Source organism: Zea mays, chromosome 8, assembly GCF_902167145.1.
Source record: "Zea mays cultivar B73 chromosome 8, Zm-B73-REFERENCE-NAM-5.0, whole genome shotgun sequence".
Taxonomy (NCBI): domain Eukaryota; kingdom Viridiplantae; phylum Streptophyta; class Magnoliopsida; order Poales; family Poaceae; genus Zea; species Zea mays.
In genome coordinates this window covers 141,773,001-141,798,595 of record NC_050103.1, presented here as the reverse complement: position 1 = coordinate 141,798,595, position 25,595 = coordinate 141,773,001, and the positions used below count along the sequence as shown (strand labels likewise).

The 25,595-nt window shown below is 44.9% G+C and overlaps 4 protein-coding genes across 6 annotated transcripts in view; 2 read left to right on the top strand and 2 right to left on the bottom strand.

Annotated features, from left to right (window-relative positions):
• Positions 1–23,967, bottom strand: part of LOC103637336 (CRIB domain-containing protein RIC10) — a 31,458-nt gene extending 7,491 nt beyond the window's left edge. The window contains exons 1-4 of one of the 3 annotated variants that reach the window (XM_020542585.1): positions 23,652–23,967; positions 23,450–23,550; positions 23,270–23,351; positions 19,769–19,952 (exon numbers count right to left, since the gene is read on the bottom strand). In XM_020542585.1, the coding sequence (XP_020398174.1) occupies positions 19,945–19,952; positions 23,270–23,351; positions 23,450–23,550; positions 23,652–23,709 (249 nt within the window). In that variant the 5' untranslated portion in view covers positions 23,710–23,967 and the 3' untranslated portion in view covers positions 19,769–19,944. Of the gene's footprint in view, positions 1–19,768; positions 19,953–22,793; positions 22,816–23,269; positions 23,352–23,449; positions 23,551–23,651 lie in introns of those variants that run through there. The other 2 variants (XM_008659556.2, XM_020542586.2) reach the window with 2 other exon arrangements.
• Positions 12,707–14,085, top strand: LOC542714 (thiamine biosynthesis 1). Its single transcript, NM_001112226.1, has 2 exons — positions 12,707–13,612; positions 13,703–14,085. Exons 1-2 carry the CDS (start codon positions 12,707–12,709, stop codon positions 13,859–13,861), a joined length of 1,065 nt encoding a protein of 354 aa, NP_001105696.1. The 3' UTR covers positions 13,862–14,085.
• On the top strand, positions 17,963–21,797 carry LOC103636013 (pentatricopeptide repeat-containing protein At5g27460). The gene is given in 6 exon segments (XM_020542582.2): positions 17,963–19,363; positions 19,460–19,634; positions 19,723–19,824; positions 19,909–19,980; positions 20,068–20,196; positions 20,443–21,797. Coding segments are annotated over 6 exon segments (1,785 nt in total). The 5' UTR covers positions 17,963–19,313; the 3' UTR covers positions 21,700–21,797.
• LOC100381445 (uncharacterized) lies at positions 22,223–23,761 on the bottom strand. Its single transcript, NM_001174284.1, has 2 exons — positions 23,450–23,761; positions 22,223–23,351 (listed from the first exon to the last, which is right to left on the bottom strand). Exon 2 carries the CDS (start codon positions 22,756–22,758, stop codon positions 22,381–22,383), a length of 378 nt encoding a protein of 125 aa, NP_001167755.1. The 5' UTR covers positions 22,759–23,351; positions 23,450–23,761; the 3' UTR covers positions 22,223–22,380.
• Positions 23,968–25,595: the final 1,628 nt, after the last annotated feature.

Below are 25,595 nucleotides of genomic sequence, written 5' to 3'. Positions count from 1 at the left end.
TTTTTTGAACCAGATGATGATTGGTTAAAGAGTATTGAGACTGTAAGTGATGAATTGCTTGGGGTATACTCGAAGGCCGAAGACACTGCATTGTCAACGGCCTTCGGAGGCCAAAAAAGGAAAAGACTCAACCGGGTATTTGATGCAATCGGGTTCGTCTACCCCGACTATCGCTATCCAATACGAGGGCAAAAAAGAAAAGGCACCACTTCTGCGAAAGAAAAAGCTGCAGCTGCTCCTAGTGAGCCAGCACCAAAGAGAAAAAGGGTAAAAGTTCTCACACATCGGCCACGCTATATTGAACCAGCCACGGTGCCTGAGTTCACCGGAGAGACCTCTTCGGCTACCGAGGCTGAAGAGCCAACCCTGCTGCCAGAAGTCGCAGAAATGGCCAAAGTGCCAGCGACAAAAAAGATAAAAGAACCAGAGATGGAAGAAGCGAAAGCATCAGCTGAAGGAGTGAAGGTATCAGAAATTTTAAGTCCTTCAGAAGAAATTGAAGCATCAAAAATTAAGAAGGGGCCGACAGTGACCCCAAAAAGGAAAAGAATGGTTAATGTGTTAGATGTTTTGGAAACAATTAAACTTCCCAGCACAACCCCAAAGAAGACTGCTGAAACTTCTGAGGCACCCGCTGAAGTGTCCGTTGCTGAAGCTCCGAAGCAACAGACTGGAGTTGAAACCGGGCCTTCAGAACCAACCAAGGTAATACCTTCGGAAGCAGAAGAAGTAAAAATTGCAAAGGCAACCGAAGAAATGAAAATGTCAGAGCCAGCTTCGGCCGAAGAAATTGATACCGCCGTCCCCGAAGCATCTTCCAAAATATACGATTATATTGTGCGTCATGCTTCGGGGAAAAAGTTATCGGAAGAAGAAGTTTTTGAAGCTAATCACTATGCCAAAGAATTGAAATATCCGAAGGGGGCACTAGTGTTCAATGAGACGGACGAAGAGGATTTCCTATACTGCCTCCCAGACAATAAAGAATTATCCGTCTACCGGGAGATGTCTAGAAGTATGGGGTTTCCGAAGCTCGAAGCTGGGCTATGTGCTATGATGAAGGAGGATCTTGCGGATAGTCTTGCGTACAACAGCCTGAAGGTATGGGAATTGGATGTTTACAAAATTTATAATTCATAACTCATTCTTTTATTCTTACACTAACCTTTTTTACATATAGGGTTTAATTTTAAGCAACGCATTGAGAGCACAAAAGAGTGCCGAAGACGAGAGCTATGAAATTGCATTCAACAACCTATGATCAGAAGTTATTAAACTGAGAAATGAAGCTCTGGAAAAGGATAAAATTCTGCTTACATTGGTGGACAAGGTAAAAAATGACGAAGATGCCTCAAAGGCCCAGGCCGAAGCCCAAAGACGTGAAATTAAAGATCTTCAGAAACAGCTAGCTAGAGCTAAAGAAGAGCGTATACTTGAAGAAACAAAACGGGAGCTTAGTGATCAATTGGCCAATCATTTAGAGATAAGTGTTAAGGAGCTTCGTGCATCCCAGAGGAAATGTTATGTTAAATCCATAGAGTGCGTCAAAAAGATAAAATATAGCTTCGCCAGCGTTGGCGCGTTCTCTAGTGAAGAGAATTTTTCAAGAGGTAATCCTGAAGGTCCAATGGAATGGATCAGTCACGAAGCAGAGGCCTTCGAGGAAATCCTAAATAGTCGTGGTGATATCTGCGCTTTTTCGGGTGCTAGGGGGATTGCTGCTGTTTTGGAGAGGAAAGGCTGTGAACATATAAAATCCTTAGCGCAGTCCGAAGCTACTTTGTCTACTGAAGACATTAAAGACCCCTCACCCGAAGCAAGCATGGTCGGCGGGAAATTCTTCACCGATATCTGGGATAACGGCGGCCGAGAATTGGTGCAAGAAATTATTCAAAGGAGTGAAAAAGGCATCCACGATGCTAGAAAAGTAGCGGAAGCTGCCGAGAAAAGTACAGAGCCCGAAGGGCACATAGGTATTAATTAGTGGTTTTTATCATGCTGTAATTTTTAATTCCAGACTCTGTTCTCGGTTTGTAATAGTAATATAGCCGTATCTTTTCTTCCCTCAGAAGCTGCTGAGGCATCCCCGGGCCCCCACCCGAAGGGGGACGATGAAATTAGAAAAATGGCCGAAGCCATTATGGACAAGGTTGTCAACCAACTATTGAACGAAGCTGTAGAGATAGTGCTTAAAGAGGATTGAATGCCATTGTAGAAACATTTGAAACGTAAAAATGTGTAATATATTGTAACTTTAAATGTAATATACAATCTATTTATAGTTTAATCCTTTACGATGCATGAAACTTTGCATACATACCATTTTTTGAGCCTTCGGCGAAAAAACACCTTCCCTTCTTTTCATGCTTCGTGAAGACAATCCTTTCTATACCATAAGAATTTGTTTACTTCTCTGATGAGAAATGTCCAAGCTTCGTGAAATGTTCTTCGAAGCTGTAAAAAAGTTTTGTGTTGCGTTTCCGATGAGGCTACACTTCATCTCGATTTGTCTTGTGCCTTAGCACGATTTTCTCTTTTCCAAAATATGTTCCGAAGGTCAACACTGTATCCCCTTCTTGTTCCAGATGCACTATGCTGTATGATGCTTATGTTATGCAAAAATGATGTGATGATGTTATGTTATGCAAAATGATATTTGTGCCGCAGATACATATCCCTGTAATAAAGCACACACACTTTTTATATCAGCGCTGACTTTTCGCTGTAAGCCTCCCTTAGGAGCTTCTTCGCCTTTTACTTTCAGCGGAATCAGCGTTTATTTTTCGTTGTAAGCCTCCCTTAGGAGCTTCTTCGCCTTTTACTTTCAGCGGAATCAGCGTTTATTTTTCGCTGTAAGCCTCCCTTAGGAGCTTCTTCGCCTTTTACTTTCAGCGGAATCAGCGTTTATTTTTCGCTGTATGTTTAGAAAACTTACACTGCGCTCCCTTAGGAACGACTTTTTACAGCTTCGAACAATTTGTACTGTGTACGTTAGATCAAATTTTTGATAATACAAAGGTCCTTCAAATCAGTATAAGTTCGTATGCTTCGGCAACTCAAGCCTATGGAAAAAACATATTTTTATTATGGTAAAAGACGAAAGTATTACAAGGAATTGAAATTCAATTAAAAACATTTAAATTCTTCATAATTGTTCCTTATTAACAAAAGGGTAATAGCGAATGTAGAAAATGCAAAAAAACTGCTGTGGAGGTAGGATATTTGTCAATAAATGTGCTTCGACTCTGGCACAGTGCTGTTGACTGTGCGAGCTTCGGACTCCTCTCTGAAATCCCTCTGAAGATGATTGTGGTGACTCCCTTCTGGCTGTTGTCCTCGCTGGATCGGCGGTGGCGGTGGAGGTTGCTGCCAAGATGCTTGGGGTTGGCTCGCCGAAGCAACAGAAGCTGCAGGGTGGTTGCCTACATATTCTGGAATATAAGGTGAGTGATACGAAGCAGTATGCATGACCTGCTTCGGCTGACTCTGTTGCGCTGCTGCTTCCGCTATTTCCTTCTGCTTCTAGATGGTAACATGGCACATCCTGGTAGTATGGCCCTTGTCTTCACCACAGAATAGGCAATATATTTTTCTTGGCTGGTCTCCAAACCTTCCCCCGAAGCCCCTGGCGCCTCTGCCCCTTGGCGCTGGCGGCCGAAAAGAACTCTGCTGTTGGGCTGAAGCTTGTGAAGAGTGTTATGGCCTTTGCTGCTGGCTCCCTCGATCATCAGTTTAAGCAGAGTTATGGATTGACCTAACATGCCTCAGGTGAAATCTTCCTCCGAAGCCCCTGGTCATTTCAGAGAACCTGAATGCTTCCTCCCTTCTTTGGCGGAAGTCATTGTCAGCTCGAATGTATTCGTCCATCTTCTGGAGCAGCTTCTCCAACGTTTGTGGTGGCTTCCTGGCAAAGTACTGCGCTGATGGTCCCGGCCGAAGCCCCTTAATCATGGCCTCAATGACAATTTCATTGGGCACTGTTGGCGCTTGTGCCCTCAGGCGCAGAAACCTCCGGACATACGCCTGAAGGTACTCTTCATGGTCCTGGGTACACTGGAAGAGAGCCTGAGCGGTGACTGGCTTCGTCTGAAACCCTTGGAAGCTAGTTATCAGCATATCCTTCAATTTCTGCCAAGAAGTGATTGTCCCTGGCCGGAGAGAAGAGTACCAAGTCTGAGCAACGCTCCTGACGGCCATGACAAAAGATTTTGTCATGACTGCCGTATTGCCACCATACGAAGATATGGTTGCTTCATAGCTCATTAGAAATTGCTTCGGGTCTGTGTGACCGTCATACATGGGGAGTTGGGGTGGCTTATAAGACTGTGGCCATGGTGTAGCCTGCAATTCTGTTGAGAGAGGAGAAGCATCATCAAAAGCAAAGTTTCCATGATGGAAATCTTCATACCAGTCATCCTCATTGTGGAAGCCTTCCTGATGAAGCTCTCTGCGTGGAGGCCTTCGGCTTTGATCATCTTGAACAAGATGACGAACCTCTTCAGAAGCTTCGTCTATCTGTCTCTGAAGATCAGCTAGACGAGCCATCTTCTCCTTCTTGCGTTGCACCTGTTGCTGAAGGATCTCCAGGTTTTGGATCTCCTGATCCAGGTCATCCTCCGGAGGTGTTGGACTAACAGCCTTCCTCTTCTGGCTTCGGGCCTCTCTAAGAGAAAGGACATCCTGATTGGGATCCAGTGGTTGTAAAGTACCAGCCCCTGTCGCTGAAGCTTTTTTCGGCGGCATGACGAAGGTGATGCTTGCCGAAAGTGTTCAAGATTCAAAAAATGTAAGTGAATTCACCGGAGGTGGGCACCAATGTTGGGGACTTGTTCTCAAATGCTATGAATCAAGAACAAGGCAACACAAAATGTTAAATGTTAATATCCTTCGTCCTTCGAAGCATTATTTCCCTAAGGATATAATGATTTTCGGACGAAGGTTATGAAGGACTTACCTTCATCAGCATAAAATATATTAATGAAGAAGGAATCATATGAAACATAAAAGATAACATAAACAGTTGTGTATTATTGTCGAATCATTTCCATTTTTTACGATGGAAAAATAGAAGTGATATCAAATTACAAATGTACCTTCAGCTCGTGAGAAGGTAAAGGTACAAGTGTGATGCAAAAGCCAATGCCAAATCAGCGTGAACAGTACAGGGATACTGTTCACCTATTTATAGGCACGGGTCGCAGCCCATGGAAAATTACAATAATGCCCTTTACATTTATCAATAACTTTACGATAACTCTTCGAGGTCTAATCTGGTTTTTCATCTTTAAGTCGGTTTCCTTTTCTGCCGCTATTCCGAAGCTCTTCTACACACAGCTTCGGCTCTGTGCCAACCTTTGTGCTTCTTCGTACCGTGGCTCTGATCCGAGTCCGAAGGTACCTGTTAATGTACTTTACTCCAGAAACATTGTTAAATCATGTTTTTGAGGACCTTCGGAAGCCGAAGGCCCCCAACACTAGTTATAGTTAGGTCTAGCTTATAGCTCATAACAAATATTATCAGCTAACTATTAAATCGTCAATATTTTTGGGCAACGAGAACGTGTTGGATCTTTTATGGGCTTGGCCCATTTATTGAATAAACTCTATGGTGTGTAATGGTGGAGAATACCAATAGTACCATATTGGAAGTCCAAGGGTCTTTTGGCTTGACTTATATGGTGGGAATTATTCCACCTAACTTGAGAAGTCAAGAAACGGACAAGGGCGTGCCACACGCGCGCGCGCCGCCACCGCCGTCGGCCGGGCCGGGCCTACATGAGAAACAGAACTATTTCAGAGTCACAGTCCAGCCGCAAGTGAGAGTATTCCCATCTCGTGACTCTGCGCGCACAGAGCAGCGAGAGGGCAGGTGCCTCCGAAGCCCTTGTCGTTCGAGACCTTGCACGGGGGATCAGCAATTAGGTTTTTGGGGAGCGTCTACGCGACTGCCCAAAACATCTTCTTCCTGGCGACATGACAAGGGAAGCTGGACAAGGATCTGGATCATCAGAGTGCATGGGCGGGTATGATCAGTTTATTTCATTACTGTTTTACGTTCTGCAGATTAGATATGTTTCATATATTCATTTGTGTTGTTTTATATGTAGCAATGATTTTAGCTTATCTGTTCTGTCTTATTATAATATGTTATATCTGTCTATTTTAATTTTACAGTCATACTGTTTATGTTTCTATCTGTTTATTTTCAATTGTTCAGTCAGTTTATATGTTTATCATATTTATATGATTTATATGATTCATATGCTTTGTGTTCTCATGATCCATATTGTTATAGATATATTTGAGATCACGATTTCTATGATTAATTATCTTTTATATTTCATCATCATAATGTTAATTTATGGAATTAAAATGATATGGAAAATGTCTATATATCTAACAATCCAAAAACCTAATGTTAGGCATTTTTCTGTCAGAGGTTTTAATGTTGTGCTAAAGTCTGATCCTTTTGATGGTAAAAACTTCTTGATCTGGAAAGCTAAAATGGAATTGTGGCTTACTGCAATGTCTTGTTTTCATGCCGCTGAGGGCAAGCCTATCAACTTACCTCCTGAGGATGAGGCTAAGTTTAAGGCTGAAGACAACCTCTTTCGAGGAGCAGTAATTAGCGCACTTGATACAAAATTCCAGAAAAGCTATATCATCCTTCCTACAGGGAAAGAGCTGTGGGATGCACTTGTTGGAAAGTTTGGAGTAACTGACACTGGTAGTGAGCTGTATCTTATGGAGCAGTTGTATGACTACAAGATGGTTGAGAACCGATCTGTAGTGGAACAGGCTCATGAGTTTCAGGCACTAGCTAAGGAACTCGAACTTTTTCCTTGTCCTTTGCCTGACAAGTTTGTGGCTGGCGGTATAATCGCCAAGTTGCCACCTTCTTGGAAGGACTTTGCTACCTCTCTCAAACATAAGAGACAAGAGTTCAATGTGGAAGAGCTCATTGGTACTCTTGATGTTGAGGAAAGGGCTAGAACAAAGGACAGTGGAAAAGGTGTTGAGACCTCTACTGCTAATGTAGTGCAGAAGAGAAACTTCCGCAAGTTTATCAAGAAGAAAAACCAGAACAAACAAGAGAACACAAATAAACCTATTCAAACAGCACAATTTAAAAAGAAGAACAACAATAACAAGGAAAAGGGAGGATGCTTTGTCTGTGACAGTGATCAACATTGGGCTAGAGAGTGCCCTGATCGCAAGTTCACACAGGACAAGAAATCAGCAAATATTGTAACCACTGAAACTGAAGATGGAACATCTGGGTATGGTAATTCTTTACCATTTGTTCTTTCAGTTTGTAATTCACCTGAGTGGTGGATGGATAGTGGTGCAAACATTCATGTGTGCGCTGATGCCTCTATGTTCTCCTCCTATCAGGTCGGGAGGTCTGGCGCCTTGTTAATGGGAAATGGGTCACGTGCTCATGTTCTTAGTGTTGGTACGGTCATTCTAAAGTTTACTTCGGGAAAGACGGTGCCAATGAAGAGCGTGCAGCATGTGCCCTCTATCAAGAAGAATCTCGTTAGCTCTTCTATGCTATGTCGAGATGGATACAAAGTTGTTCTTAAGTCTAATAAATGTGTTGTGTCGAAACATGGTACTTTTGTTGGTAAAGGATATGACTGTGGAGGCTTGTTCTGCTTATCCCTGCATGATGTGTGTAATAAAATGGTGAATTCTGTTCATTTTTCTGATGAGTCAGATTTATGGCATTCACGTTTTTGTCATGCAAGCTTTGGCTGTCTTATGCGGTTAGAAAATCTAAATCTAATTCCTAAATTTAACTTGGTCAAAAAGTCTAAGTGCCATGTGTGTGTTGAATCAAAACAACCCCGCAAGCCTCATAAGGCTGCTGAGGCGAGGAATTTGGCACCTCTAGAACTTGTTCATTCTGATCTGTGCGAGATGAATGGAATTTTGACCAAAGATGGTAAAAGATACTTTCTCACTTTTATAGATGACTCCACTAGATTTTGCTATGTGTATCTCTTAAAAACAAAAGATGAAGCATTTAATTATTTTAAAACCTATAAAGCTGAAGTTGAGAACCAACTTGAGAGGAAAATAAAACGTTTAAGGTCTCATCGAGGTGGAGAATATTTCTCTAATGTGTTCGATGAGTTCTGCGTGGAACATGGTATTATTCATGAAAGGACACCGCCATTCTCACCACAATCCAATGGGATTGCTGAAAGGAAAAACCGCACTCTAACAGATTTGGTGAATGTCATGTTGAGTACAGCGGGATTATCCAAGGCATGGTGGGGTGAGGCGATTCTGACAGCATGTCATGTCCTGAATAGAGTTCCAACAAAGAACAAAGAGATCACACCATTTGAGGAATGGGAAAAGAGAAGATTAAATCTCTCATATTTGCGTACTTGGGGTTGCTTGGCTAAAGTGAATGTGCCAATCAACAAAAAGCGTAAACTTGGGCCTAAAACTGTTGATTGTATATTCCTTGGGTACTCTTTTCACAGCACTGGGTATAGGTTCTTAATTATAAAATCTGATGTGACTGATATGTATGTTGATACTATCATGGAATCAAGAGACGCAACATTTTTTGAGAATGAGTTTCCCATGAAGAATACACCTAGTGATATAAGTCATGAGACTATAATTCCCCATGAGCACGAACTATCGATTCCTATAGATCATGCTGAGGATTCTCACGTGCACATCCCTGAGGAGCATGACACTATAGTCACTCGAAAGAGCAAGAGACAGAGGGTTGCAAAATCCTTTGGTAATGACTTTATAGTGTACCTTGTGGAAGACACACCAACTACCATTAGTGAGGCATATTCCTCTCCTGATGCTGACTTATGGAAGGAAGCAGTAAGGAGTGAGATGGAATCTATTATGTCTAATGGAACTTGGGAGGTCGTTGACCATCCTTATGGTTGTCAACCTATAGGTTGCAAATGGATCTTCAAGAAAAAGCTTAGGCCTGATGGTACAATCGAGAGGTACAAGGCAAGGCTTGTGGCCAAAGGATATACCCAAAAGGAGGGTGAAGATTTCTTTGATACCTACTCACCAGTGGCTCGATTGACTACAATTCGCACATTAATAGCCGTGACAGCCTCTTATGGTCTTATCATTCATCAGATGGATGTTAAGACAGCTTTCCTTAATGGAGAGTTGGATGAGGAGATCTATATGGGTCAACCAGAAGGGTTCATTGCGGATGGTCAAGAGAACAAGGTGTGCAGGTTGATAAAATCATTGTATGGCCTAAAACAAGCACCTAAGCAATGGCATGAAAAGTTTAATAATACTCTTATAGCTGTTGGCTTTGCTGTAAATGAATCTGACACGTGTGTGTATTATCGGTATGGTGGGGTGAGTCTGTTATGTTGTGCCTTTATGTTGATGACATCTTGATCTTTGGATCAAATCTCAATGTGATTGAGGAAGTTAAAAATCTTCTATCGAGCAATTTCGAAATGAAAGATTTGGGAGAAGCTGATGTCATTCTAAACATCAAGCTTGTTAGAGAAGCTGATGGTGGGGTAACTTTATTACAATCCCATTATGTGGAAAAGGTATTAAGTCGCTTTGGTTTTAGTGACTGTGATCCTGCTCCAACACCTTATGACCCTAGTGTGCTATTGAGAAAGAATCGGAGAATAGCAAGGGATCAATTGACATACTCCCAGATCATTGGCTCGCTCATGTACCTTGCAAGTGCAACAAGGCCAGACATCTCTTATGATGTGAGTAAGCTAAGTCGGTTTGTGTCGAAACCAGGAGATGATCACTGGCGTGCTCTTGAGAGAGTGTTGAGGTATTTGAAAGGTACTATGTCATACGGTATTCATTATACTGGAAACCCAAAAGTGCTGGAAGGCTATTGTGATGCCAACTGGATTTCTGATGCTGATGAGCTTTATGCCACAAGCGGATATGTGTTTCTGTTTGGAGATGGCGTTGTTTCCTGGAAGTCTTGCAAGCAGAATATCTTAACGAAGTCTACAATGGAAGCAGAACTCGCAGCATTAGACACTGCTGGGGCTGAGGCCGAGTGGCTTCGTGATTTCCTATTGGACTTATCGGTAGTTGAAAAACCGATACCGGCTATTTCCATGAACTGTGACAACCAAACTGTGATTACAAAGGTTAACAGTTCCAGGAATAACATGAAGTCTACAAGGCATGTTAAAAGGAGATTGAAATCTTTCAGAAAGCTGAAAAACTCCAGAGTTGTAACGGTGGATTATGTCCACACATCGAATAATCTGGCAGATCAATTCACTAAGGGTCTATCACGCAATGTGATAGAAAGTGCATCGAGAGAAATGGGTATGAGACCCATGTGAAATCTATTCTAGTGGTAACCTGCTCTATGTGATCGGAGATCCCGTGAAGTAGAGTGGAGAAACAAGCTAGGAGTAGGTTGTGAGGAAAGATCCCTTCCTTAACTCATTTCTGATGCACATCTTTCCTATCTATAAGGCAGGATGGTATTTACCTTAATGTATTCCAAGAGTCTTATAAAGGTGAGATGTTGTCCTACAGAACATCTTTTGAGGAATACACCTATATGAGTCAGACTGCTGGTCACAGTCTATGGGACTTGGGTAATCCCTAAATACTCAAGAAAGGCACTGAAGTGTGACTTATATGCTTCTAAACAGCGGGAATACCCTTTTGCAGCCTAGTATCAGCAAAGGATTTAAGTGAATCTCACTTCGCACAAAACTGTCAATTCAAGGCTTAGTCCATTGTTCAGTTGTGAATGGGTGAAACTTTTATTCTAGATGGATGTTCAACTTAACAGTCTCCATCGAAACACTGGTATATCAAAGGATTGTGATTATGATACTTCATCATTACAAACCCTAGAATTTGGTGGGGGTTGTTGGATCTTTTATGGGCTTGGCCCATTTATTGAATAAACTCTATGCTGTGTAATGGTGGAGAATACCAATAGTACCATATTGGAAGTCCAAGGGTCTTTTGGCTTGACTTATATGGTGGGAATTATTCCACCTAACTTGAGAAGTCAAGAAACGGAAAAGGGCGTGCCACCGGCCGGGCCGGGCTCGGGCCGGCCGTGGCGTGGCAGGCGAGCGGGCGTGGTGTGGTTGTGTTAATTTTTAGCACTCACTAACCGTGGTTGTGTTAATTTTTAGCACTCACTAACCGCGTAAACCTTTCAGTTGCCTGTCTCTTCGTCAGCAGCATGCGAGACCCTTGTCCTTCAGCTGCCCGTCTCTTGGCGTGCCGCATGCGACCCTTCTCCTTCAGCTTCCCTTTGAGAGAGGTTAAGTAGAGGAGAACCCATGGCACTTGGTACACGAGAAACAGAACTATTTCAGAGTCACAGCCCAGCCGCAAGTGAGAGTATTCCCATCTCGTGACTCTACGCGCACAGAGCAGCGAGAGGGCAGGTGCCTCCGAAGCCCTTGCCGTTCGAGACCTTGCACGGGGGATCGGCAATTAGGTTTTTGGGGAGCGTCTACGCGACTGCCCAAAACATCTTCTTTCTGGCTACATGACAAGGGAAGCTGGACAAAGATCTGGATCATCAGAGCGCATGAGAGGGTATGATCAGTTTATTTTTTTACTGTTTTACGTTCTACAGATTAGATATGTTTCATATATTCATCTGTGCTGTTTTATATGTAGCAATGATTTTAGCTTATCTGTTCTGTCTTATTATAATATGTTATATCTGTCTGTTTTAATTTTACAGTCATGTTGTTTATGTTTCTATCTGTTTATTTTCAATTGTTCAGTCAGTTTATATGCTTATCATTATATGATTTATATGATTCATATGCTGTGTGTTCTCATGATCCATATTGTTATGGATATATTTGAGATCACACTTTTATATGTTATCATTATAATGTTAATTTATATAATTAAAATGATATGAAAAATGCCTATATATCTAACGTTCAAATTAATTGATAGGCAATTATCCCTAGACTGCTAGTATATAGTCTTCTAGTTAACTAATTCATGCTTGATGCGTACGTGCTTATGAAGTATCGGCTATTTGTCAAGATCATTGGCCATAGGACAGTAGTGGTCCAAAAGATCTAGATCTCCGTTGGGAGCAGGGTCACAACGTAGGGAAAGGAAAGGTGGACAATACGTGAAACCTCATCCTTTCACAGGAAAGGCGCCTCATCGGGATGCAAGGTCGCTTTCACACATGCATACATGATATTTGAGGGGATCGGCAGTGCATATTTTACAATTGAAGGGCATGCATGATATTTTACAATCTTTAATCTTTTAATTCGAAAATAAATGACAAATATTTAAGAACGAAGTTAGTATTAGGCAGAAGCTTGCATCGCATCTTTCTCGCAGGTGGTGGGATTTGCTCAGGAGGCATGATAGGTACTTGGACGGTTCCCAATTTTAGGCGGCGGAGCGGAATACTTTTAGAAATCAGAGAACTTGAATTTCTCCACAAAGCCATCCATGGCCATCGTCCATCGATCAAAATATCTGCATACACCAGCTAGCTGACACAGGGTGGGTGCCAGAGTGCCCGTGACCAACCACGCCCCATCTGCTAAACACGTAGCCATGCATGGCGCCACGGCCACGCCAGCCAAGATATTTGTTGCCCTCGTCTCGTCTTGTGCCCTTCTTAATATAAACCTTGTGCCCCTCTGCTGCAGCAAGAAGGAAAGAAGCTAGCGCTTATAGCTTGTCAGCCATGGCCACCGCCGCCGCGTCTAGCCTCCTCAAGTCCTCCTTCGCGGGCTCCCGGCTCCCGGCCGCCACGCGGACCACACCGGCGTCCCTCGTGGTGGCCACCGGCCCGCGCGGCGCCGGCGCGGGGCCCATCTGCGCGTCCATGTCCATGTCCTCCTCCAACCCGCCCTACGACCTGACGTCCTTCCGGTTCAGCCCCATCAAGGAGTCCATCGTGTCCCGCGAGATGACCCGTCGCTACATGACGGACATGATCACCTACGCCGACACCGACGTCGTCATCGTGGGCGCCGGCTCCGCGGGGCTGTCCTGCGCGTACGAGCTCTCCAAGGACCCCGCCGTGAGCATCGCCATCGTGGAGCAGTCGGTGTCGCCGGGCGGCGGCGCGTGGCTGGGCGGGCAGCTGTTCTCGGCCATGGTGGTGCGCAAGCCGGCGCACCTGTTCCTGGACGAGCTGGGCGTGGCGTACGACGAGGCCGAGGACTACGTGGTCATCAAGCACGCCGCGCTCTTCACGTCCACGGTCATGAGCCTGCTCCTGGCGCGCCCCAACGTGAAGCTGTTCAACGCCGTGGCCGTGGAGGACCTCATCGTCAGGGGAGGGCGCGTCGGCGGCGTCGTCACCAACTGGGCGCTCGTGTCCATGAACCACGACACGCAGTCCTGCATGGACCCCAACGTCATGGAGGCCAAGGTCGTGGTCAGCTCCTGCGGCCACGACGGGCCCTTCGGCGCCACCGGCGTCAAGAGGCTCCAGGACATCGGCATGATCAGCGCCGTGCCGGGGATGAAGGCGCTCGACATGAACACCGCCGAGGACGAGATCGTGCGCCTCACGCGCGAGGTCGTTCCCGGCATGATCGTCACCGGAATGGAGGTCGCCGAGATTGACGGCGCCCCCAGGATGGTCAGTAGTGAGGAAGACAATACTCATGTCATTGCGATACTCACTGAATCAATGAGGAATATGTCTAAAATTGTCTGTTGGTTGTTGCAGGGCCCGACGTTTGGCGCCATGATGATCTCCGGCCAGAAGGCGGCGCACCTGGCGCTCAAGGCCCTGGGCAGGCCCAACGCCGTGGACGGGACCATGTCGCCGCCGTTGCGCGAGGAGTTGATGATTGCGTACAAGGACGACGAGGTCGTGGACGCCTGAGTGCGGCAAGCAGAGAGGAGGATCGACGCCAGCAGCGTCTTATCTTAATTGCCTTGTTGTTCAATGATGAATCGATCGAATTCCCTTGGGTTAGCTTTATTATTGTTGTTGTTATTATTAATTTGACTCGCTATAGTGTGTCGTGTTCATAGCACCACCACCGCGCCATCGACATGCCACACCTGTGCTCTGTCTGTCACGTCACGTGCGAGTCCTACTACGGGAAAAAATGCATGGTAATCGTGGAGTTGCTTCTCTGTTCTCTTTTGTTCTGCACTGTCACTGTAACGCTGGGACTCGTCCACTAGGGGATAAAATGGTACGAATATCGGTACGAGTATCGGTTGAAAACAGCTATATACCGAATGTATAATTGGTACTCGGTAACCGAGATTAAAATCATTAAACTTTAGTTCCAAGCAAAAATATACTAAAAATTTCTCTTTACTACCCGTCCTTAGCTACAACGAGTACTAAAAAGTTCCTTTTTTAATATATTAAAATCATTAAACTTCAATCTATACTGATATCACGGCTTCACTCTCCGCGCTACCATATCGTGCAAACTATACTGAACCTAATGTGGGCATCTAGTGATACCACGGTTTCACTCTCCGCGTTACTACACCATGCAAAAAATAGTGCAAAACGAGTACTCTAACTCATACCTCCTTGCTCCAAACATTTCGGGGTAACCACCAAACCACATGTATATTAGTGTTTATAAATAAATAATAATTATATTTATAGTCTAGGCACCGCTCTACCCGCTTCCCCGCCTCGTGCCAACGCACGAGCATATACCTAATATACAGGGGCGTATCCAGGGGTGGGACAACGGGGGCCATGACCCCACCTCAATTTTTGTAATATTTTATACCTAAGTTTATATATACAATAAAATAATCAAATTTTTATATAGTAAGTTGGGTCAAATTTAATGAAAACTATGCTTTGATCTAATTTTTCCGATGCTCCACTGCTCAGCCCACTCCTCACCCAAGTCGTTCGATTCCTTCCTCTAGCGCTAGCTCACTCATGGTTCGCTCGCTCCTTCGGTCATCGAATGATCAGTTGGGTGACCTAACTCAACCGCTACCATCGCCACCTTTCCTCATCACTTAGCTTTGTCGCCTCATGCTTTGTCTAGGTACTCTAGTATTCACCCCAACCCACCTATATCGAGGTAGATTGTGGTGTAAGTTAAACTAATTTACACCACAATCTACCTCAATACATGTGGATCGAGATGGATACTAGAGTATCCAAATAAAGCATCATCATGATCTTGCACGTAGTGCCGCTACCTTGCCTCGTAGTTGAAAGGGAAATAGGCTTACACCTTTTCCTAAATGATTTTGGTGGTTGAATTGCCCAACACAAACAATTGGACTAACTAGTTTACTCTAGATTATAAGTTTTACAGGTGCCAAAGGTTCACAACAAACCAATAAAAAGACCAAGAAAAGGGTTCAAATAAAGAGAGCAAAAGACAACCCGAAGGCTGCCCTGGTCTGGCGCACCGGACTGTCCGGTGCACCAGGGAGCTCAACTCTAAACTGCTCAGCTTCGGGAATTTGGAATGTGGCTCTGCTATAATTCACCGGACTGTCCGGTGTAGCACCGGACTGTCCAGTGTGCCAAGCAGAGCAACAGCTACAAGCGCCAACGGTCGACTGCAACGCTACAGTGCGCGCTTCTGCGCGCAGAAGTCAGAGCAGGCGCCAGAGGCGCACCGGATAGTGAACAGGACCTGTCCGGTGCACCACCGGACTGTCCGGTGGCCCCACTTGTCAGAGCTCCAACGGTCGGAACCCAACGGCCTGGTGACATGGCGACAGAAGCCCTCACCAACGGTCACTTTGGTGGTTGGGGCTATAAATACCCCCAACCACCCACCATTCATTGCATCCAAGTTTTCAGCCTTCACACCTCATACAAGAGCTCTAGACTTCATTCAAAGACACAAACAAGAGATCAAATCCTCTCCCAAGTCCAAAGATCATTCCAATCAAATAGTGACTAGTGAGAGAGACAATTGTGTTCATTTGAGCTCTTGCGCTTGGATTGCTTTTCATCTTCCTTCTTTCTTGTTTCCAACTCAATTGTAACCAAGACAAGAGACACCAATTTTGTGGTGGTCCTTGTGGGGACTTAGTGTCCTGTTTGATTGAAAAGAGAAGCTCACTCGGTCTAAGTGACCGTTTGAGAGAGGGAAAGGGTTGAAAGAGACCCAGTCTTTGTGACCACCTCAACGGGGAGTAGGTTTGCAAGAACCGAACCTCGGTAAAACAAATCACCATGTCATCCGCTCTTATTCGCTTGTGATTTGTTTTCGCCCTCTCTTTCGGACTCGTTTCTATTTCTAACGCTAACCCCGGCTTGTAGTGTGTGCTTAAGTTTGTAAATTTCAGATTTGCCTATTCACCCCCCTCTAGGCGACTTTCAATTGGTATCGGAGCCCGGTACTTCATTAGAGCCTAACCGCTCGAAGTGATGTCGGGAGCATCCGCCAAGAGGGAGATCGGGACTAGCGACAAGTCCGCAAGCTCGGGGAGAATGCACTCAAGGGAATCCGCCCACAAGCACAAGGAGGAATCCTTTTCCTCCATCAAGTCCCAACGGAAGGGTGACAAGAAGAAGAAGATGAAGAAGGTGGTCTACTACGAGACCGACTCTTCGTCACCCTCCACCTCCGGCTCGGAATCGGCATCCGCCACTTCTAAGCGCCATGAGCACAAGAAGTATAGTAAGATGCCCCTTCGCTATCCTCGTATTTCAAAACATACTCCATTACTTTCTGTCCCATTAGGCAAACCACCTATGTTTGATGGTGAAGATTATTCTATGTGGAGTGATAAAATGAGGCATCACCTAACCTCACTCCACAAAAGCATATGTGATATTGTTGAGTATGGAGCGCAGGTACCAAAGAAGGGGGACAAGGATTATGATTCGGAGGAGGTCGAACAAATCCAACACTTCAATTCCCAAGCCACCACTATACTCCTCGCCTCTCTAAGTCGAGAGGAGTATAATAAGGTGCAAGGGTTGAAGAGTGCAAAGGAGATTTGGGACATGCTCAAGACCACGTACGAAGGAGACGAGGTGACCAAGATCACCAAGCGGGAGACGATCGAGAGGGAGCTCGGTCGCTTCATGCTTCACCAAGGGGAGGAGCCATAAGCCATGTACAACCGGCTCAAAACCTTGGTGAACCAAGTGCGCAACCTTGGGAGCACCAAATGGGATGACCAAGATCACTCGTTTTTCTTAATCCTACACAAGTTCAATTAATTCGTGGTGATCCTAGATACAAGCTAATGTCTCCCGAGGAAGTTATAGGGAAATTTGTGAGCTTTGAATTGATGATCAAAGGCTCCAAGAAAATCATCGAGCAAGGCGCCACCTCTACATCCGAGGTGCAACCCGTCGCCTTCAAAGCGACGGAGGAGAAGAAAGAAGACTCTACACCAAGTAGGGTCCCCATCGACACCTCTAAGCTCGACAATGAGGAGATGACGCTCATCATCAAGAGCTTCCGTCAAATCCTCAAGCAAAGGAGGGGGAAGGACTACAAGCCTTGCTCCAAGAAAGTTTGCTACAAGTGTGGTAAGCCTGGTCATTTCATTGCTAAATGTCCATTATCTAGTGATAGTGACAGGGTCAACGACAAGAAGGGAAAGAGGTGAGAAAAGAAGAGGTACTACAAGAAGAAGGGCGGCGATGCCCATGTTTGCCGGGAGTGAGACTCCGACAAGAGCTCCACTGACTCCTCCTCCGACGAGGACGCCGCAAACATCGCCATCAACAAAGGTCTTCTCTTCCCCAACGTCGGCCACAAGTGCCTCATGGCAAAGGACGACAAGAAGAAGGTAAAATCAAAATCCTCCACTAAGTATGCAACCTCTAGTAATGAGGATAATTCTAGTGATGATGAGGATAACTTGCTTACTCTTTTTGTCAATCTTAACATGCAACAAAAAGAGAAATTGAATGAATTAACTAGTGCCATTCATGAGAAGGATGAACTCTTGGATAGCCAAGAGGACTTCCTTATCTCTACTACTCTATAAGCTTGTAGTGTAGGCGTCCACAGGCATGTTCTGCCTCCGCGTCCGTTTCCCCCACCACCTCGTGCCCGCAATCTCCGCTGCGGCGCCCACGCCCGCAATCTCCACCGCCGCGACCTCGCCCCCCACCCGCGGAAATCTCGTCCGCGAGATCGCTCTGCCCACCCACCACCATTGACGCCCCGTGATCCCGGACTGGCGGTCGCGCGTGGGGCTGCGGTCCGCCTTTGACCTGCCCATCGCGGCGGCATCGCTGCAGATCGCGCGGGGCGCACTGTGGCCGCGCTGTTGGGGCGCACGACCCGCCGACCCCAACCGCGCGCTGCGGCTCGCGCGCTCCACCATCCGCCGCGCAGGAGAAGCATCGATCCGCGCAGGAGAAGCATCGATCCGGCGCCGGCAGCGTCCATCGAGGTCGTGCCCACGGTGGAGGTGTCGGAGCCCGGCGAGACCTACACCATCTGCAAGGAGGACCTCCCCCTCGCGGCGGCCGCTAGAAGGCTCCCATGCCGCCACCTCTACCACTCCCCCTGCATCGTGCCGTGGCTGGAGCTGCGCAACTCCTGCCCCATCTGCTGCTGCCGCCTCCCCTCCGACTTCGAGCACGCCGAGCCAGCGGGGGAGTTGGCGATGCCAACGCCGGTGCAGGAGCAGGACCCGCTGCCCGCTGCTCCCGCTGATATGCAGCTCCCTGACTGGGCTGCTGTCAGTGGTGCAGAAGAAGAAGAGACGATTGTGCTGCCGTCCGTATGAGCCTGATTTCTGCAATCTTTTTCTAGCATACTACGTCTTGTATTTTGCTAGCAAATGAGTCGTGGTTTAAGGCCACGTTTGGTTCATACCTCTTTTTTAGAATATCATTTTAGAATTTCATTATCAACCAAACGACTCTTGAATTTGCATTAGATTTTGTCCCAGAATTTGATCTACACTGGATTATGTATAGTATTCAAATTCTTAAAATCTGTGTGGACACCACCCTAATTATCACCGAGCAGATGCATGAGAGGAAGGGAACAATGAAGCGTCAGGCGATGATGGGAAAAGATACTGGGAATTTGCTTCGGCCATGGTATTTTTTGTTAGGAATGGAAATGGTGATGCTTTGGCCATGGTTGCGACCAGGGTTTACAATTCCGGGATTTTTTTACCACTCCCCATAAAGCAAGAAACTTCAGATCGATCTGAAATGCGTGACAAGACCTTTTGAATCATTTTTGTGTGGATTAGGGAGCAAAATTAGACTGAAATTTTTGTGATGGTCACCGAATCCCAGGCAGGCATGGAGTGCGAGCCAGAGGAGCTCCATTGGGCGGCGTCGACATCGTGGAGGGGGAGCAGCCGGGGCTGACCAGAGAATCCCATTTATGTAGGGGTGCATGATCTATTTAGTCCTTGCTCTCGGGTGGGAGGCTGCTTCAATTTTCAGGTAAAGAATGGAATTTCGTGATTTTTTGTTTTATTTGACAAGGATGGAAACGCCGTATCAGCTGATTTTCTTATACAATCTATGCTCTCTTACCAGAAAAGGGGTTATAAAGAACATGAGGCGCAACATTGTAGATGGAAACAGTTTTGCATTTCTTTGTGACAACATAGATGAGCTTGAGCACTCTGTTCAGGAGAATTTACCTAGAGTCTCTGTAGTCATGCCTTTGAAGGGCTTTGGCAAACATAATTTGCAAAATTGGCGAACTCAGGTATGAGTATGATTAAACTGCAGTATATATAATGATTTTAGTTTATTTCTTGGATTGTTATGTGCCCTTATAATCCGTAAAAGTACAGATTACATCACTTTATGGTGGGCCACTGGAATTCTTGTTTATCGTCGAGAGCAAATATGATCCTGCTTATCATGTTGTTTCCCGTTTGATCACAGAGTACAAGGTAAGTGGATTGCCTCGTAAGGTTTACAGTAACAATATTGTTAAATTCTTCATCTACTGTAACATTATTAGATATAAATTTCAGGACAATCTGGAGGCGAAGGTGGTCGTTGCTGGGTTGTCAACAACCTGTAGCCAGAAAATTCACAATCAATTGGTTTGTAAATGACTTTGTACTAATCCTCGATGTCTATTTCATGGTCTGTTCATGACACTGAATGCTCATTTTGGCTTATGCTTGTAGACGTGGCATTTTAACGGAAGGGTAGCTTATAGTTTGACAAACAACAATATCCTGCATATACATTATAGGGCTGATGTACCTTCTTTCCATACCAAGTTTAGCGAACGTCGCTACGAGCAGGCCCTCGAGGTGAGCAGTCTCCACTATTTTGGGGTTTGTCCTGGCTCTCGTTTTTGTCGACGCACCAACTGGCAATTGTTGTTGTATCATTTGAGGTGATCAGGACCCTGAAGCTTGAGGTGATCAGGACCCTGAAGCTTTGTATACGAGGTTTAAACAGCCTGGCTGTTCTGTTATTGACAGCATTGATGTAGGATGTTCCGTAGCATATTATTAAAGGCTACACCAGCTAAACCAAGTTACATTGTGCTGCAGATTTTCTCTTGGATGGAATCATGCAGCTCCCTTCGACTGTCGTCATGGGATCATGCAGCAAGACTGGACTTGATTGCTAAAGCTTACAGTACTTCTCAAGCCGAGGAATACTACAACAAACTACAGAGCCCTGCTACCAGACAAGCAGCATCGTTCCCGCTCCTCCATTGCTATGTTATGGAAAGAGATGTACAGAAGGCTGAAACCTTCATGGCTCAGTTGCAGAGTCATGGGTTGCCCGTTGATCCTCACTCTTTCAATGAAATCATGAACCTCTATGTTGCAACATGTTAGCATGAGAAGGTCCTTAGTGTAATTGACCTCATGAAACGGAACAACATTCACAGAAATGTTCTCTCCTACAACCTTTGGATGAATGCTTGTGCTGAAGTCTCTGGTGTTGACTCGGTACAATCAGTGTTCCAGGTGATGTTGAATGATGAGACGGTCAAGGTTGGTTGGAGCACATACTGCACATTAGCCAACATTTTCAGGAAGAATGGACTGAACACTGAAGCACAAGCGTGCCTTGTGAAAGCTGAAGCAAAATTGTCACCTACAGGGCGCTTAGGATACTCTTTTGTAATGACATGTTATGCGGCTCTGAATGACAGCGATGGAGTTATGAGAATGTGGGAGGCTAGCAAAAGTGTGCCAGGTAGAATTCTCACTGCATACTACATGGCTGCTATGTCATGTTCAATAAAAGTTGGCGACATCAGCCAGGCCGAGTGTATCTTTGGAAAGTGGGAAGCAGGGTGCAGAAAGCATGATGTGAGGGTTTCAAATGTTCTTCTTGGTGCTTATGTGAGGAATAGGTGGATTGAAAAGGCTGAGAGGCTCCACCTCCACATGCTAGAGAAAGGAGCATGTCCAAATTACAAGACATGGGAGATATTGATGGAGGGCTATGTTCAAAGCAGGCAAATGGACAAAGCTGTGGGTTGCATGAAGAAAGGTTTGTCTCTGTTGAAGAGTTGCCATTGGAGACCTCCAGTTGAACTGATGGAGGCCATTGGCAAACATTTCGAGGAGCAAGGAAGTGCTGACGATGCATATCGATATATTAAGGTTCTCTAGAGATTCAACTTGACAAGCTTGCCCCTATACAAGTCATTGATTCGAGCATATATCAATGCTGACGTTGTGCCACCGAATGTCCTTGAGATGATTGCAAAAGATCATATTGATATGGATGAAGAAATGGACCGGTTGATCATACTCGCTGGCAAGATAGACATCACATGCAATGGATAGTCTTTAACTGGAACAGGTAATCACGAGTCAAATGATAAATATACTCATTTGACTTTGTCAATTAGAGCTGCAAAGTGAAGCAGCAAGTTGAACCTGCAAATTACTAGATGCAAAAAAGGCACTCCTGTAGACCTTGTTTGGTGTTCCTGCAGTCCTACTAATATGAACAACTCCATCTTCTTGTGAATCTTAAGTATATTTGGAAAATGTGGAAAACACAAAAACCTGAACCAGCACAAGAATGCTTACAACTTCTCAAGGATCACCTGAACCTTTGGACTATCAGAACTTCATCGAACCTGAATCAACATTCCCCGGTCATCACCTGTAATTAGTGGCGTAACCATTTTTATGATGCAAGCACATAGCTTGCTTATTTGTTCCTTATAAATCATCACTATTCACGAAAAGCTGGTTTGCAGCCACTAACATCTCTTATGAATTGTTCTGGGAGAATGGGAGAATTAATCACTGATCAGCCCCAAAATACTTGCTTCGGCAGTGGTTTTGAACACAGTGAATTGCCAATTTTGGTTTCATTCTCAGAAATACTTTTGCATACAAATTTTAGAGTAGTGTGTAACTAGCAAATAGATGCCAGAGAACACAACCTTTTGTTTTGTTTTTAAGTAAGGCCCCGTTTGGTTTTTTAGAATTAGAAACCATTCTAATAATAGTAATTTAGACACAAATTAAGCTAATATAATTGCATGTGGATTCTGTTGTTTCAGCAGATTCTGTTGTTTCAGCAGGCTTCTCATCCTTGGGAGGAGCAGATGGTGCCGGCTTCGCTGCTGTCTGTGCTGCAACTTCAGCAGCAAAATCCTGGCTTTCCTTCTCCAGCCCTTCACCTAGGTTGTATCGGGCAAATCTCCTGACCTTCATATTCTCTCCAGTTGTACCTATAGTTTGCTTCAGCCACTCACTTATTGTGACCTTGTCATTCTTGATGAATGGTTGTTCGAACAACGCGAATTCTCCAAGCCTCTTCTTTACACGCCCTTTGACAATCTTAGCCTGGACCTGCTCAGGCTTCGTCAAAAGGTCCTCCCTCTGCATCTCCAGCTCGGTATCCTTCTTCACAACCTCCTTAGGGACGTCATCAATAGAGATGTACTGCACTTGAGGGCAAGCAGCAATTTGCAGGGCAAGATCGTCAACTAACTCTTTGAAAATGTCACCTCGAGACACAAAGTCAGTCTCACAATTCACTTCAATAAGGACCCCGATTCTGCTGTCATGTATGTAAGAGCCATAGAAGTTGCTAAGAAATGTTCCCCCGGAGGTATCTCACAGAGTTCAGAGATGCTGCTGGTATCTCAGGCTTCAGAAACCTGAAGCCAGTGCGTGTGTTGTGCTGCGGGTACAAGAACTAACAGAGGAATGGACAAAGCAAAACTCCGGGACATGCGCATGATCCTAGCTACTAGCAAGATCACACGAAGAACCAAAAACCTTTGCTAAGAAATGTGCAACACAACAGTCATACGGAAGTAGCTGCTGAACTGAACTATAGCAAAACAAAGCGATGCATTCTGAACCGGAGAGCATGAGGAAATGGTCACTGTACCTTGAGAAACCCAGGAGGTACCAGTGAGCGCTGCGAAGTTGCCCAGGGACGACAAGTCTGAGGACGCCATGATGTCGTTCATCTAAGACCCAGAACCAAATCAAAAACTGTACCGATCAGAATCCAGACATTTGAAGGAAGTCGCAGCGACAGTGCCCTGAATTTCTGGTGTCCGTTTACCCAGCTCGGAGACACGCCGCCCGCCACGCTGTCCCAGCCGATGTGCGCGACGTGCTTCACGTCAGTCGGACAACCGATCTCCATCTCGTGCTCCTTCACCGCTGCAAGGACCGGCGACGACCCATGGAGGAAAACAGACAGTGCGTCCATGTCCAGAGTTTGAGGTTTTCAGGCGGGAAAGAGAAACAAAATGCCCGCTTACCAAAGATCCAGGAGAAGGCCTTGAGGCCCTTGAAGATCCCTTTCACCTTGCACGCCATTGGCGATCGACGTCGGGCCGCGCACGACGTCGTACCGCTGAGAACACAAGGAGACGAAAAGCAGGCGAGCACGGTAAGCGACCGAGGGAAGGCAGCGATCAGCGGTTTCAGAGGCTTTTCCTACGGCTGACAAAGATGCTGCATCAACCGGCTGGTTCTGTGATCGTCAAGGAAGAACGAGATATAGCATCGATCGCGTGCGTAGTGACGTGATGTGTGTCTGCAGAAGCGTTCATCTGCTGGCCGCATGCCTCGAGAGAGTTGTTGGCGATGTGAAAGATCAGACAGAGATAAACAACAATTCCGTCACCACTCGTGGAGCTCTAGCCTTGCTTGTACTGAAAGATCTCGAGGAAGCGACAGTTCTGTAGGAAAGTAACAGCTTAAGAATTGTAATGATCCTGTCAACTCATCCACTTTCTTTTGTGACAGACAACACGATTCTACTGGGTTTTGTAACAAATTAGAGAACTGTTTGTATGGATATGATGGGGGATTGGGGGTAGGAATATTTTGCACGGGTTTTAATTCAGAAGCTGAAGGGCAGAAAAAAGCGAGAAAAATAAAGAGAAGCCTGTCATAGACGACCTACTGACCGTTCCAGCAATGGCCGAAGCCTTTTCATTTGAGAGCAATGTCGAGAAATAAAACTGCAGCTATACTTGGATCAAATTTCCTTCAAATTGCAGCACAGCGCAGCAAAAACAAAAAGAAGAGCCTATCAGACAACCCATGGGCTGACCCAGGAAAGAAAACAACTGTTGCGACAGGAACAGATTGATCAAATTTCCTTCAAAATGAAACAAAGCAAAAAGAACTTGGTCCATTAATTGCAAAATAATTTGTACACCGTCGCAACGTGCGGGCACTCACCTAGTTAAAGAAAATAAGAAGCATGTTAAAGTTAAAAATGCTTATGCTCTAAAGGTAGAAAAATGTGAAAAATTGACTAGTGAGCTAAGCACTTGCCATGACACTATTTCTAGCCTTAGAAATGAAAATGCCAAATTAATTGCTAAGGTTGAGAAATCAAATGTTTGTGATGATTCAATTGTTAATCTTAGAAATGATAATGCTAGTTTAATTGCTAAGATTGACAAATTGAATGCATCTCTTTCTAGCCTTAAGATTCAAAATGAAAAATTAATTGCTAAGGCTAAAGATTTAAATGTTTGCAATGATGCTATTTCTAATCTTAGAGATAAGAATGCTATTTTGCATGCTAAGATTGTTGAATTAAATACTTGCAAACCCTCTACATCTACCGTTGAGCATGTTTCTATTTGCACTAGATGTAGAGATGTTAACATTGATGCTATCCATGATCACATTGCTATGATTAAACAACAAAATGATCATATAGCAAAATTAGATGCTAAAATTGCCGAGCATGAATTAGAGAATGAAAATTTTAAATTTGCTCGTAGTATGCTTTATAGTGGGAAATGCCCTGACGTTAAGGATGGCATTGGTTTCCAACAGGGAGACAATGTCAAACTCAATGCCCCTAAAAGATTGTCTAACTTTGTTAAGGTCAAGGCTCCCATGGTTCAGGATAACGAGGGTTACATTTTATACCCTGCCGGTTATCCCAAACACAAAATTAGGAGAATTCATTCTAGGAAGTCTCACTCTGGCTCTCATCATGCTTTTATGTATAAGAGTGAGACATCTAGTTGTAGGGAATCCACTCATGCTAAATTGCCTAAAAAGAAATCTCCTATTGCATCAAATGATCACAACATTTACCTTTTATGCTTCTTATGTTTTAACTAACAAATCAGGCAAAGTAGTTGCCAAATATGTTGGGGCCAAACACAAGGGATCAAAGACTTGTGTTTGGGTACCCAAGGTGCTTGTTTCGAATGTCAAAGGACCCAAGACCG